Consider the following 15489-nt stretch of genomic DNA (forward strand, 5'->3'; position numbering starts at 1 on the left):
TCAACGTCGAAGTAGGGACCGTGTAGACGATCTGCGTCCCGCAACTTCGAAATAGCGGGGTCCGCCATGGCGGCCATCAGCTGAGGGGTTGAGAGACGCTCTCTCTCGAGCCCCTGCAGGGCTCTATGGTCACCGTGGGCAGCAGCCCTTAGCCCAGGGCTTCTGGCTGCTGCTGCGGCAGCTGGGGATCCATGCTGCATGCACAGGGTCTGCAACCAGTTGTCAGCTCTGTGGATCTTGTGTTGTTTAGTGCAACTGTGTCTGGGAGGGGCCCTTTAAGGGAGCAGCTGGCTGTTGAGTCCGCCCTGTGACCCTGTCTGCAGCTGTGCCTGGCACCCTTATTTCAATGTGTGCTACTTTGGCGTGTAGACGTTCCCTCGCAGCGCCTATTTCGATGTGGTGCTGCGCAATGTCGAAGTTGAACATCGACGTTGCCAGCCCTGGAGGACGTGTAGACGTTATTCATCGAAATAGCCTATTTCGATGTTGCTACATCGAAATAAGCTACTTCGATGTAGCTTCACGTGTAGACGTAGCCCAGATGTCCTGTTTTTAAAGACACAGTCCCATATTTAAGCTTTCCTGCAGGTGTCCTTACTTTTTTTAAAAAACGAGCCAACTGTCCCATATTTCCTGTCTCCCCTCCCATCAGTACAGGGGGGTCCTACAGCTGCTCAGATCCTTGTTTTCCAGTTGCCCACCCACCAGCGGTGAGTAGGGAGGTCCAGTGGCTGATGGTGGGGGTGGGAGTGCAAGGCTGGTGGCCTCGAGAAGATGCAGCACTGAGCACCAGGACAGGTGGGTCCTCCCCAGGGGCCCACGTAGGCACATCGGGTGGAGAGCGCTGGGCAGGGAGGGATGGTCAGTCACCCCCATGTGAACAAGGTGTACAGGAGTGTGTGTGTCTCACTTCTCCCCATACAAACCTGAGAGAAGAAGGTGAATAACCAGGCTCCAGCTACATATTTCTTTTCCCCAGGGGTACAGTCAACTTGATATTAATTTGAATGTTTGGACTGCACAATTGTTCTTGGCCTCCCTTGAACTGACTCGAATAGGTGTAATTTTACCAGGTGTCTCATATCCAACGTAGGGAATGTTGTTGCTCTGCACAGAGGGAGCCTGGGGCAGAGTGAAGCTTTGAACCCAGATGTCCTCCCAAGAGTGCTGGGGACTAGACCAGATGTCATACCAGTTCTGCATGTCCAGGATTCTGTCTTGAGTCCCAGCCCAGAGCCTTCACTGCGAGAACATCTTTCATCTCCAGGCTCCTCCAGCCTGACTATCACAAGGGAGGCCAAGAGGGCAGAGTGTGGCTACGTGTCTGCTTAGTGTGATGAGGAGGGCAGCCAAGCCCAGGTCAGCTCAGACACCTCCACTCCTGGCCCTACTTTCCCCTACTCCCTGGGGCTGTGCAAGAGGTTGAGATTCTGCATGGCTGCACCTGGCACTGCCACTTCCCCTCATTTCTGCCCATAAGCCACCTCTCCTGCTTGGCATACCCTGCCGAACAGGAACTTGCAGAAACTGGGCTGAGCCATCATTTCTCGTCATATGCTCCTAGCTTGTGGGTGGCCGCAGCCAGGCAAAGGGAGCTGGCCACACAGTCCTCGCTGCCCAACAGTGCCAGGTTGGCTCTGCCCTGCACGAGGCTGAGTGCGTAATGATAAGCCCTGCTGCACACACGGCCTTCACTGTGCATCCCTGCTGTGTGTTCCTCAATCTATGCTGTTCAGCTCTTGCCATCTCCGCCCATGTGGAAAGGTTCCATTCCCAGAGCCTCCTGCAGCCAGCTCATTCAGTAGGAGGCACTCAGATGTTCAAGGGGTGAAGGCCTCAGAGCTCTCTAGATATGCAGCAGATCACCTTCTCACAATGACAAGGAGCCACATCCCCAGCAAAAAGCCATCCAGCATCATTTGGCTACAGAGGGGAGAACACAGAAACTTCCCTAACTCATGGCCACTTGTAACAACTCTAACCCTCCACAGCAGACGAGTACCCGGGTCTTCACTTCTGAAACATGGAAGCCTCACAAAAAGGGACATTTCCCCTCCAATGCCTGGTAGCTGAAGCACCTGAAATGTTACAGGAAATATCTTTGCTATGATTACCAGCCCACTTCTGACGGCTTGGGACAATGAGGTAAAGGATCTGAACTCTGAGGGTATGTCTACACTACGCAGAAGATCAAGCCAATCAGAGTCAGGATGTGTGAAATCGACCTGTCGGGGTCAGCAGTTGACTCCTGTACTCCTCCACATCATCTCTCCCATCGACCTCCCTCAGTGAAGAAGACCAGGCAAGTCAATTGCAGGTAAGTTGATTTTAGCTACACACTTGCCATAGGTACAATTGTGTATCTACAATTGACTTTCATGTCTAGCATAGATGTGCCCTTAAGAACTGACCTCTAATTGTGAGCCTGCTAAGGTTCACCCAAGCCGGTGTCCTAAACAGTGCAACCACCATGAGACCTGAATAGATTCGGGAGTGGAGAATATGGGAAATGCAGCATCCCTTTTCGCACACACAGGTGCAAAGAGCTCACTCCAGTCTTTGGGGAGGACCGGACCTGGCCAGGCCTGGTAGACATAGACACCACCATGAAATGTACAGAATAACAACCTGGAACCTTCCCTTCAGAAAAATAAGAGAATCATGCCAAACTGAACTGGAGAAGAGCTAAGGGTTCAGTACAGCCACTGCAACCCTGTTCCTCTCCAGCACGGTCTCTAGTCTCGTATTACATGCTGCAAGCAATGGGGTTTTCACTACTTCCCTTGGCTGGGCCTTCCATAGTCCAACAAATCTCACTCTTTCTCAGGATCCCTCCTATCGTTCCCGGTCCATCCCATTTGGGCCCCTTTCTCCTAACCCGCCTTGCCCGCTGTTTGCACCTTTGAAATACCCACCTTAGTGGGACACGACCAGAAGTGCCACGGACTTCACCCCCACCAGCAGCCTTGGTTCCGCAGCAACCCTGATGAGGGCCAGACCTGGGGAAAGCTCAGGCTTCATTCCCAGGGCAGTTCTATATTTACTTCCCCCCAAATTCACTGGGGACATAGGAATGGGGCACTCACCCTCATAACATAGGCTGAGTTATTAATATCAGTAGCCCACCTGTGTAGGGCAAGTGCCCTCACTAACAAGTATTCGCTGGGTTACTATCAACATCCACTCAGCTAAATCCAGGGCACCTCACTCTCCCTTATACTCCACGCACAATTCAGCAAAGCACTCGCGGTAACTCCCCCACTTCCCTCCCACCTTCCAGCAGAATTTATATATGTTCCTCGCTAGCCATATATGGGGCACACCTTGTATTCTGGGCACTGTGGGCCCATTGTGGGCGTGGGTCACCGCCCACGGGGTATGTAATGTAATGTGGCATAGGGACAGGCAATCAGCGCACCCAGCTCCAGTGTCACATTAACCCAAAACTCTGTCCCCAGATACCCCATCACCTCTACTCCTGCCAAGCCAGTGCTTTACACTGCTTCACAACCATTCCCTTCATAAACTTGTCAATTTGCTGGGCATTAGCCTGTGGTATCAGCTCAGATCTGGTGCCACATTCCCTTCGGTGCTGACTTTTGTCTTATCTGCCCTCCAAGGGAAAGTACAAATGACTCCCCTGGAATTTTAACACAAAAGGGATAAGAAAAGGGCAGATGAAAACTAGTTCATGTTGCTTTTTGCTCAGACTTATGACAGCAGCAAACAATAAAAAAAGCAAACATGATTCTGGGATGTATTAACAGGTGTGTTGTGAACAAGACATGAGAAGTCATTCTTCTGCTCTTCTCTGAGCTGGTTAGGCCTCAGTTGGAGTATTGTGTCCAGTTCTGGGCACCGCATTTCAAGAAAGATGTGGAGAAATTGGAAAGGGTCCAGAAAAGAGCAACAAGAATGATCAAAGGTCTAGAGAACACGACCTATGAAGAACGGCTGAAAGAATTGGGCTTGTTTAGTTTGAAAAAAGAAGATTAAGGGGGGACATGATAGTGGTTTTCAAGTATCTAAAAGGGTGTCATAAAGAGGAGGGAGAAAACTTGTTCTTCTTGGCCTCTGAGGATAGAATAAGAAGCAATGGGCTTAAACTGCAGCAAGGGAGGTTTAGGTTGGACATTAGAAAAATCTTCCTGACTGTCAGGGTGGTCAAACACTCAAATAAATTGCCTAGGGAGGTTGTAGAATCTCCATCTCTGGCGATATTTAAGAACAGATTAGATAAATGTCTATCAGGGATGGTCTAGACACTATTTGGTCCTGCCATGAGGGCGGAGGGGGTGGACTTGATGACCTCTCAAGGTCCCTTCCAGTCCTAGTATTCTATGATAAACCACAGGACCGGATCTGACACTAATAAGCCTCCTCTCTTACTTGTATATATGTCCCCTTTTATCCTCAAGAACCCCCAAAATGTGCTAAAGTGCTAGCCAGTTACAGTGACCGGCTGCCACGGTACAACACAGCCGGGACTTCCAATTTCGCTCCCCTGCTTCGATGACGCTGTCTCCCAGTGGGACTGTGAGACACGCCGGAGCCCAGGGATCCGAGCTCCTGGAAGGGGCGGGGGCCTCTGGTGGAATGGGCAGGACTGGGGCAGCCACCCCTCAGTGCCACACTGGCTCTCCCACCCCCTAGCCAGCCCTGAGAGCTGCCAGAGTACACTGCACACCAGTGATGTGAAGGGCCTGGGGTTCTGTCTGTGGCCACTCCTGTAACAGCAGCAGCAGTGGCCCGGAGCCCCAGGCCCTTTTGTATCAGCAGGTTCCAAGGCAACTGTCCCCTCTACCCCACCCCCATCAGCAGGCCTGCTGCCTCCCAATGTCTCACATCACCCGTTCCCCTTCCCAAGGGCTGGGGAAAACACACAGATCTGAAACACAGCAGCAGGGGCAAGCGAAAGTGGCCAGCACTCACGATTATCATCCGGCAGACGTGACCTCGGCACAGTTCGGAATAGGAGGAGTAATGCATGTACACCACCCAGCTGCCCACGAAGACGCCCAGCCAGGCAAGGAAAAGGTATTTCACTTTGATGCCAGGGAGTCGACTCTGTGGGGGGGAAAAACAACAGAAAGATGCCAGCGTTGAACACAAGGAACATGAAGACTAATGCTTGCAAGTGGTCGCAGATATCCATCACTTGTTACGCTCCAAGTGGTCATTTCTCCCAATGGATTTACACCAAAGGTTGAGTTAGATGTTGCCCAGCAGAGCTTCAACTGTGAGCTCTCTGGGGCAGGGACAGCCATTGGTTATTTGCGCCGCAGTAGCGTCTGCAGAGAAGTTTGCACAGCACCGAGCGCGATGCAGGCTGTGACCCCAGGTCACCACCTCTGGACACAACTGCAATGCAAATAACAAAAAAGCAGGAAGGACAGAGAAGAGAATTTGGGTCCCATGGGGGCATCATTGTCCTCCTTCCTCTAAGGGTCTGATAAAACACAAGCAAGTGGCATGGGTGAGTCGCTGCCGGGAGCTGCAGTATTAAGGTTCTGGCCAGATCAATTTGTACAATGAGGCCTGGGCTTCCCTCTGTAGGGCCAATTATTCCAGAGCCTTCACTGGTAGAACTTGGCCACTGAAGTCAGGGGAGCACTGCTAATTGACATCAACTAACACCAGCTGGAGACTGGGTCCCTGGGGCCTCTGGGTCTGGAAGGAAGGAGCAGGAGGAGAGAGCAGGAGTCTTTCCCCTTTTCCACTGCTGCAGTTGCCTTGACCTGAAAGCACGCCAGGCAGAACAGTCAGATGCTTTTATAACCGGGCTGGGAACTCATGCTTCACACTGCCCTGAGAGGCCAAGTTTGTTGACCTTCAATATATGCTTCAAAGCCCACCTACTGCTGCAGGCTTTCCCTGGAGAGACTGAGCCGGAGGGACCTGCCTGGTTTTAGGAAATGGTGAGAACTTCCCCCTACACCCAGAATCACTTTGTTAATTGTTCATTTTGTTATTTCATTTGTGTGTTTCCAGCTGAGCTTCAGAGCATTCAGAAAACATGCTTTAAAAAACCAGCCAATGTCTCTCTTACTGGTTTCTCTGTGCCCACTCAGTGATGTTGTGTCAGGGTCTCCAGCAAAGATTACAAACACACTGATCCAACTCAGCAGAGAGTCACATCGGTGTGAATCTGACCCATTGTGTCCAGTGAAATAACCAGCCAAACTGGAAATAACTAATCCAAATGCATTCACATAAGGGCACAGCCGAATGATCCCAACAGATTTACACCAGTCTACATCAGCGGAGAATTAGGCCCATTAAGTTTTCCAAAGTCACTAATGAATTCTAATTATTGGGCTGCCTGCGCCTCCTTAAGCTGTGTGAACGCCATACGGTTTTCTGACCTGCTGCAGTAAACGGGCAAAAATGTGGCGGTAGTTAGTTACATTATTTCAGTACAATCAGAATAACTATTTCCAAACTAATTTGCAGACAAGTGTGAAGGCATCTAGGTTTGAGTACGTCTTGATGCATTGTTCGCTAATTGCAAATACCAAGGTGTGAATCAACCTACAAAAGCCCTTCGTTAGCAGGCCTTACTTCGCCATCAAAAGAATTGCCACTAATGAATGTCTGTAAAAATAGTGGACTCTGATTACCATGAGGAGTTTTCAAATGCAAACAATTTGTGGCAATTCTTATTTGACCGAGTTGCATTTAAGATCTAAAAAGAGCTGTACTCAATAAAGACTCATATGTACCACCAGCAAATGGGGCTTTCCAGTTGCAGTTTCATACAGGCTGTAGCTGTTTAGTGCAGCACCCTCAGGACCCGACTGGTGCTGAACAAGCGAATTTGCTGGACCACAGGAGGTCAGTATTGTCTAGCAGCATTACCAAACCTTCCACTGCTTACTGGGCTCTGATGGGGTAAATTACAGCTAAATAACAGCACTGAACACTGACAGCCAGGACTGGTGGCTGGAAACAAACTTTATGGGACCACAGGAAAGTTGGCTGCACCCATGATAAGTGGTTGTCATCTGGCTAACTAAAATCATGCCGGATTATGGATGTTGCCAGACTAGAGAGGTTCAACCTGTACTCGGCTGCATCCGTTGGATCTCGCGGGGGTCTGATAATGGGACTTTGAGACTGGGTGTTCAGTCTAGAAGTCAGACCAGTGAGCAAGGTCCTCCTGCTTGTTGCTGTTGCTGTTCCAGCTCTTAGCATCTGATTTTGCTGATGTCCTGCTTGGATCACCTACAACACTGAACTGCAGGCATGGCAAGCTACAACCATGATGTGGGTAAGCTTGTAAGAGTTGCATACTCCTGCACAATTCAGCCACGGGAGGAGGCTTCCACAGGAATTTTGCTCAGTTGAGGCCAAAAACAATGAGAAGTCCTGTGGCACCTTATAGACTCACAGATATTTTGGAGCATGAGCTTCCGTGGGCAAAGCCCAAACATTTGTAAAGCCACATGCTCTTTGACTAGAGTTCTTTGGAAAGCCAAAACATTAGCGTGGCCAAGTTAATCTGGTTATTTTTCCGCTCGCGTAAGTGTAGTGATGTCAAACCGACCCAGGACAACTGATGGAGGAGTTTTTATGAAGGAATGTCTTCGGATCATCTAAGCAAACAGAGCTGATGTCTGTCTGGAAAAGCCGGAATTTGCTCAGGCAGAGCAGGGAATACTGAGCACCAATGTTCCCTCTGATTTTTTCCATCTCTGGGCGGACTACGTTTTTTATGTGCACCATCAACAGAAACACAAGCTGCCGGCTGTGGGCGCGCTGCTTATCAGCTGTGCAGCACCTGCCTCTCTCCTTGGTGAGCGCTTTGCTTACAGGGAACGCTGCCGAGCACACGGATGTTGAGAGCCAAGAGTATCCCCACAGTGGTGGGAGAGGGACAGAAGGCTTCTGGGAACCCTCTGAGAAGAAGCTACTACTAGAATCTCCCCCACCACCCTGAGTACCTTTGCGGGCATAATAAAACACTTCCTTTACCCAGGTGGAGGGAATGGCTGGGGTGAGGACTGTTCTGTTCCTCAGTCTTAAAAGCCTGCAGGGCACCATGGGCTGGTATTGTCCATGGGCCAGGATTTCTCATCTCAACGGGTGCACTGTGTAAGCTGGCGGAGTGATAATGCAGAAGAGCCTGCGCTGAGGCTAACAAGCAAGAAGAATGGTTAAAGGTCTAGAGAACGTGAGCTGCGAGGGAAGACTGAAGGAACCAGGCTTGTTTAGTTTAGAAAAGAGAAGACTGAGGGGTGACTTGATAGCAGTTTTCAAGTACCTAAAAGAGGGTCACCAGGAGGAGGAAGACAAATGGTTCTCCTTGGCCTCTCAGGATAGGAAAGGAGCAATGGGCTTAAACTGCAGCAAGGGAGGTTTATGTTGGACATTGGGAAAATCTTCCTAACTCTCAGGGTGGTTAAACACAGGAATAAATTGCCTGCGGAGGCTGTGGAAACTTCATCACTGGAGATATTTAAGAGCAGGTTAGAGAGAGACTTATTAGGGATGGTCTAGACAGTGCTTGGTCGTGCAGTAAAGGCAGGGACTTGATGACCTCTCAGGGTCCCTTCTGGTTTTAATGTTCTATGATTCTATGATCTCTGACAGTCGCAAAGTTTCACCGGTGCCTTCACTGGGAGATGGATTAGCAGGAATAAGGAAAAAAACAAAAACATGAGGAAAGGAAAGGGAAGAATCACGGAGGACAAGGTGAATGTTAAAGAGAGTGGAGTTTGCCACAGTCTTGGCTAATAGAGAGAGAAATCTGCACAAGAAAGAATTAGCAAAGCAAGTGTAAAGGCAAGGGGAGACATTAAGGGTTCACTATGCCACTCCTTGCACTCTTCAAGCTCCTACTTACATCCTTTACTGGAAAAATTAATGGACCCCAATGAGCGTTAAAGGAGAAATGGGGCCTAAATTATCCTTTAAAAGGGGGATCCTGCAGAATCTAGCAAGAAATAACGCGTCAACTACGGGTACAGGAAAAGGCAGCTCTCTCTGCAAAGTGCCGCTGTTGCATTGGCCCAAGCAGCAAGTGAGTGATCAAATGAAGAGACCCAGTTCCGCCATCTGTTTTCTTCTCTGCTGGGCCTTCCTAGTGGACTGACATTTATTTCACCGAGTGCACGAGTTCCTTCTAAACTCAGCATCCTTCCAGCATAATATAGGTTAATCACCCATATAATTCTGGCTCTTTTCAAATATTCGACCCCCTTGGCCTGCGTGTCTATACGTTTTCTTTAAATCTGTTACAGGAAGCCAGATAAGATGAGCCAGCAGTTCTCAGCTATAGCCCCCCACCCAACACACACACACACACTGAAGATGGAGATGGTGTTGAGTAGCTTTAGAGATAATACTGTTTTTCCCCTGATTCTAACGGAGTTCACTGTTAGAGGAAAAAGCCTCTTTCTGTGATGCTTTATCGCTGCCGCTGTCCAGCCTTGCTGGCAGAGAGAGAAAGTAAGGATTTGTCCATGAGATTTGCCGTGCCTCTTACATTAAAGGAGCAAACTGTACCGCAGGCAAATATTTTAAAAAAGCAAAACATGGCATCTCAAACAAGACATACAGCTCAGGGCCATTATCGGTTCACACCAGGCTCCCACCAACAGCGGTTCCCAAGCCAATGAGTATCCAGTGCCTTTCTGTCTGCATCAGATTTCTGATCCTGCAGTTCGGTGAAGGGGATCAAAATCAGATGTGCTCACATCACCTGCACAATGCACTGATGCCCAGAGGCACCTTCTGCACTGCCTGGTGCCTTACGGCAGCACATGCACCTGGGGAAAGGCAGCATGAAATGCAATCAAATCAGAATCCGATACTCATGCTGGTTGCAGCATTTTACTCCCAACTTTGCCCTCCCTGGGCATCCTCAGCTGCTGCAAATGAGCACCGCTGCAATTTACATCTACAGGGCTTGATAGCCAATGCAGCGTGTCTAGGGATAGCTAGATGAGATTAAATAGATGGGGGATATCTGGGGACAGATCTGAGGACCTGGCCCCTTTTGCCTAAGTATAACTGATGGCACAAGGTGCAGGGCCAAGAGAATCAAGCCTTTACAATGTCAGTGAGACCTCTTATGCAAAGCAGCTGAGCTGGGTTTGGCCCTTCACCAGCTATGCTGATCTCTTGAACCTGCCTTGTAGGGTTAATGCAGTGAGTGCTCAAAAAAAATAACTCCAGCACTAATCCTAATGCCAGCGCAAAGGGCTGCTAAGGAGCGTCAGAGCTGCACAGCTGGCCCAGGAGGAGCCAGGCACAGGCAAAATGGCTGGCTAAAACGCACAAACGTTTCTGTTCTGCGCCACGGTGTGTACAGCCCACGCTGCTCCTCATGCGCAATGTCCCCCAACGCCCACTTCAGTGCCATGGTTGAACACATCATGGAAAGAAGAGCGCAGGCAGGTCAGAGCCCCTGTGCCACGGAGACCAGGACTAAAAGGAGCGAGTCCCGTTGTGACTTCCCGCAGGCTTTGGTGACAGGGGCTGACCTAAGCCTGCACATCAGCTCTCCCCTTCAGGGATGGGGATGGCTCTGGTCAAAGAGGGATCAAGGGGGAGGTTGTTGGGGAGGACCCATCATTCTGGAGGAACTGATCTGCCACCATTGAAAACTTTTTTCTCTAACTGGTCTTTCAGCCTTTTGGGCTTGGCTGGGTTTCTTTCTCTCCGTTTCCCTGCCAGGCCTCTCGTCTTCTCCACTGGCCTTCCTACTTCTCCCCCTGGGGGAGGAGGTGCCCTGGTGCTCTCCTCCTGGCATTAGCCCATTTTCCATCCAAGCCAACATATAAGCAAGTGTGTCTGCGGTTGCTCCTGCTCTCTCATGGCCACCCAAAAAGACAAGCCTCATTGCCAGCTTCCGTTTGACTTCTGCTGCTTGAACATTCACAGCTGGGGAACTTCTGCTCTCCAGTTGCACATCCCCCACACACCTTCAAAAATCTGCAAGATCCCAATCCTGCTCATTTTCGAGGAAATCCCCTGGGAGTTTTGCTTGAGTCAGAACATCAAGTTCTGCTGCTTACCTCTATCCCCTGCCATTCCAAGGACCGCCTGGGAGATGCTCACCCCTAGCCCTCCATTCTCTTCTATGAACCAGACTTTCAAACCAGTTCCACAGGCACGCCAAGAAAATAATCATTCTAGACTGGTAAGTTGCTGCATTAGCTTATGCAAAAACAAGAAGAAGCCCTGTGGCACCTTATAGACTAACAGATTTTTGTGAGCATAAACTTTAGTGGGCAAAGACCCACTTCGTCAAATGCATGTAGTCTTTGCCCATGAAAGTTTGTGCTCCAATATATCTGCTAGTCTATTAGGTGCCACAGGACTTCTCCTTGTTTTTGCGGACGCAGACTAACACAGCTACCCCTCTGCTACTTGGTTTGTGCAGTTATTTATGGATGAACTGACTGATTAACTGGCTCTCACATGCTATCTGAAGGCAATATGAATTCTTCCCAGCATGAGGCTTCTCATTCAACTTCCTGTTATGCAACTGATGTGCCAGGCTGGTCCATATTTACCCCACATAGAATAATCTAGGAATATATTCAAAAACAAGCAGGGGTTGAGGGGAAGTGTTAGTGGTCAAAATATCCCCTGCAAACCTGTGGATTAAGGGCAAGACCCACTGCCCATTGGAGTCAGTGGAAAGGCTCCTATTGATTTCAACAAGCTTTGGATCTAGCTCTAAGCTTTGTGGTGCTGGAGCTGAACGTGCATCTGTTTGCTTTTTGCATTATATGCGCATCTGAGATCTCATTTTCCCAGCAGGGTCAGACACAGACGGGCAAAGGTCCCCTCCAGTCTGACCCGCTCCGGCCACCCCTGGGAAACCATCAGTCTTACCAAATTAAAATACAATACAAAATCCTCAGGGCAAATTCGGGATAGGGGAAACCACAGTGACTCACAGCTCACAGGGCTGGTGGTTTTTCAGGGAAACCAGCACTCTGCAGGGAGAAGGAAATGAGCAGGGAAGGGTTTCATCAGACGCTTCCCATCCATCCATCCCTCATACGCACACAGAACCAAACAGCCACAGTTTTGCAGCACTCTCTCCCTGCCCGACAAGGGCCGCAGGAGCCGTGAAATGAACTCTGGGTCAATCTCCCCCTGCTTGGCATTCCCCGGGGCCGTGGTCCCCAACCTTTTCACCAGTGCAGACACCCAATCACCCCCCAAACCATTTGTGGACCCCCCCATCTATTTTCCATGCTGATTTTTATGCATCTTTTTTCACACACTCCCTGCCACGACCTTGCGGGCCGGACCCCAGGGTGGGAACCACTGCCCTGGGGAGTGCTGGGGTGCGGGGGGGGGGTTTAAACCCACACCCCCTTTATTTATCAAATCCCGTCCCCGAATTGCACCGGGTGGCTCAGGGCCCAGCAGGGTCGGGCAGGGGCTGAGCTGTGCGGGGGGTTATGCCCATCTGGGGACCCCAGGCAGCCCCCCTCCCCCGTGCTCACCTGCAAGCCCTTGGAAAGCGGGCAAAACAGCACCAGATGCACCAGCCTCCGCAGCCGCCTCATGCTGCCCGGCCGGATGCGCCCCGAGAGCCCTCCTCGGCGCCGGGGGCTGCAGCCGCAGCGGGGCTGGGGGGCGCTCTACCGAGCCCGGCTGCTGGGCGGCCGCACCGGGGCGGCGAGGGGCGAGGGCGGCCGCTCCCCCTGCGGCTGGCGCATCCCCCTGCCGCGCGGCGCTGGGGGCGCGGGGCTGCCCGCGATCAAGCCCCGCTCCCCCCTGGCCGGGCCCCGGGGACCCCCCGCGCGCCTGCCCCGGGCTGGAGCATGGGCAGCAGGCTGGAGCCGCCGCGATGCTCCCGGCTTCCCAGCGCGCGGCCGAGCTGCAGTTAAAGGCGATGGGAGGGTTTCTGACGGCCGATAGCAAAGCGGGTGGGGGGCGGAGGTTTCACGCCTCTCCCCCCGCGGCTGCGCTGAGCTGTGAGCGTCCTCAGCTCTTCCCTGCAGGGGCCGAGTAAGAGCCGGTGGGGCCCTGGCGCGGCACAGACTCCCCCCCCCCCCACTGTGTCAAACGTCATTAGTTGTGCTTTTAACAACCTGTCCGTGCTTCTCACAACTCCGGGGGCCCCAGGAGACGCCAGGCACCTCCCTGGCCCGCCAAGGGCGGCTGACACTTCTGCAGTGCTGTGAAAGTGAATAGTTCAAACACAAGGGAGCTGTGGAGCCTGGGGGCTGCTCACGCCTGGGGCCACTGCCCCTTTTGCACTGATGTTAACCGGCCACTGGCTCCCCCTCTGCCTGCTGGGTCTGGAGGAGAGTCGAGCGAGGCTGTTCGGGCGCCCACTGGGGGAGATGAGCTCAGGGGCCAGGCCTGTAGCGCAGCCTGGCAGAGGGGAAGCCAGGCCTGGGTTTCTTTTCATGCCAGGGTCTCCGGCCCCCATTACACAAGGTTCCTCTGGCCGGGCAGATAGGCCCACTGCCAGCTCAATGAGTTTTCCCCCTCTCCTTTTGCGGAGGGGGGCGTGGGCTTGTAGAGCACCCCAAAGTGGTCCGACCAGGGGTGAAGGTAAAATTTCTTGCAGGTATTGCCCTGCTGCAACCCAGGTCTCTGCCAGCTCCTTAAATGGCTCCCGCCTGGCTTGTCTTGCAACCACATCCACTAGCCCTGGCCCCCAAGGAGTCCGCACTCATGGGTCCCATTGCAAAGCTGTGGGGCAACGAGGGGAGACGTTGATTCACACCTGCCCTTTCAAGCAGACCCATATGGCCCTCATCACCAGAGCACATAACTAGCTCATCGGAGGCCTCATTTAACTGCAGAGTATGCCCACAAATGTGTTCCCAACGGACTTTCCAGGCAAGATATTCAACTGGAAATAATGTTGGTAGCTGACAAAGGGTTTCAGGACAGACCAGCGGGGCTGACAGTCACTGGGGACACCCGGGGAAGTGGGGAGGGGAGCCTGGCTCTGCACCTCCAGAAGGGGTGGGGCCTAGAGCAGACAGCTTTTAGCACTGCCTGGCGCATGGCACTGGTTTCCATCCTCCCATCCCCTCCCGCCTCGTGGAGCAGCGCTGCCCTGGCACTTCAAAAGGGCTGGGAGTATTCGCCGCTGTTGCCACCAAAGTACTATTTGAATGCTGCTAAGGCCCCGCCCCCAGCCTGGTGGGAGGGGCTTTTGGATTCAGAAGCTGAGTTTTTGAGAAAACCAATGAGAAAAGGGGGGGAAGTGCAGGTCACTGGTTTAAAATGAAGTCACCAGAGGGAGACACTGAGCAGAGAACCCCACACAGCACCCACTGCTCCTCCAATAGCAAAGGCTGCAACCAGTGCTCCGGGCCCCATTGAAAAGCCTGGCCCCAGGACACCTGGCCCCTTTGCCCCTGCACCCTGCATGTTGGCAAGCCTGATAAAGACACTGATTTTCTAACCCATAATTTACATATTGCGTACAAAAGCACAGGGACCCTGCCCTCTTTACCGTAAGTGACCTCTGAGAATGTTGTCAGTACTGCCTATTTCACACTTTGTGTCCCACGCCATAGAAAATTCACAGAGCAGTTCTCAGAGCCAGAACGGACCATGGCAATTATAGTCTGCCCTCCTGCAAATCCAGCAGCAGAATCTCACCCACCCACTCCTGTAGTAGGCCCATAGCCTCTGACTGAGTTACAGAAGTTCTCAAATTTTTTTTAAAGACTTCAATTGCACAGAGTCCACAATTAGTCTAGTACAAATCAGAAAGTTATCTGTGTCCCATGCTGAAGAAGAAGCAAAATGAACTCCGGGTTTCTGCCAATCCGACCTAGGAGAAAATTCCTTCCCTGTAAGACGAAACCAAACTCCAAGTTTCTTTCTTTCATCTTATGAAAATAACTGCACACTGATAACAATATTAATTACTGTTATTTTTATTACATAGAAGCCCTATTGAGCCAGAGATGGTACAAACTGGTAGATAAAGACCATTCCCACCCCAGTGAGTTGATAATATACAAGGAAGGAAAAAGCAGCAGCCAGAAATAACATAGGTAAGGTTAGACATGAAAGTTAAAAATCATGTTTTTGAAAATAATTGCTCGCCTGAGTTACTAGTTGCACTTTCCTTTATTAACCCTATCCAGCTAGTTTTCTTGTTGTTTTGTTTTGAATCTACCTTCCTTTTCACTGTTTAAGCTATTAGTTTATTTTTACACTTCTCTCAAAGTGGACTTTGAAACCAGACTTTGTTCAATTTCACTTTAGTTTGCCATTGGTTTCTAGTCAGTTTTTCGTTCTAGTTCTTATATATTAGCACAAAGTTGCTGTTGTGTAAGTTCATACCACTCTAGGGATGTGCTTAAATTAACAAATAAATAAAACACCCTGTTTATTTAATTTTGCTCTTAATATAAAAAATTGTTCTATTCATGCACAGTTTTGAAACCCCTAGGAAGATTTTAGGGCAACATCTGCACTGGGAATTTTAAAGTAGTAGTTAATAGCATCCTTTTCGTAACAAGCCTGGATTAACAGCCACATATG

The 15489-nt window shown here is 50.9% G+C and overlaps 1 protein-coding gene across 1 annotated transcript in view; it reads right to left on the reverse strand.

The window, feature by feature from the left end:
* Positions 1 to 12744, reverse strand: part of DIPK1B (divergent protein kinase domain 1B) — a 41081-nt gene extending 28337 nt beyond the window's left edge. Inside the window, exons 1-2 of the mRNA XM_075015111.1 lie at positions 12471 to 12744; positions 4933 to 5067 (exon numbers count right to left, since the gene is read on the reverse strand). Coding sequence (XP_074871212.1) covers positions 4933 to 5067; positions 12471 to 12533 — 198 coding nt within the window. The 5' untranslated portion in view covers positions 12534 to 12744. The remainder of the gene's footprint in view (positions 1 to 4932; positions 5068 to 12470) is intronic.
* Positions 12745 to 15489: the final 2745 nt, after the last annotated feature.

Source organism: Carettochelys insculpta, chromosome 21 (assembly GCF_033958435.1).
Source record: "Carettochelys insculpta isolate YL-2023 chromosome 21, ASM3395843v1, whole genome shotgun sequence".
NCBI lineage: Eukaryota > Metazoa > Chordata > Testudines > Carettochelyidae > Carettochelys > Carettochelys insculpta.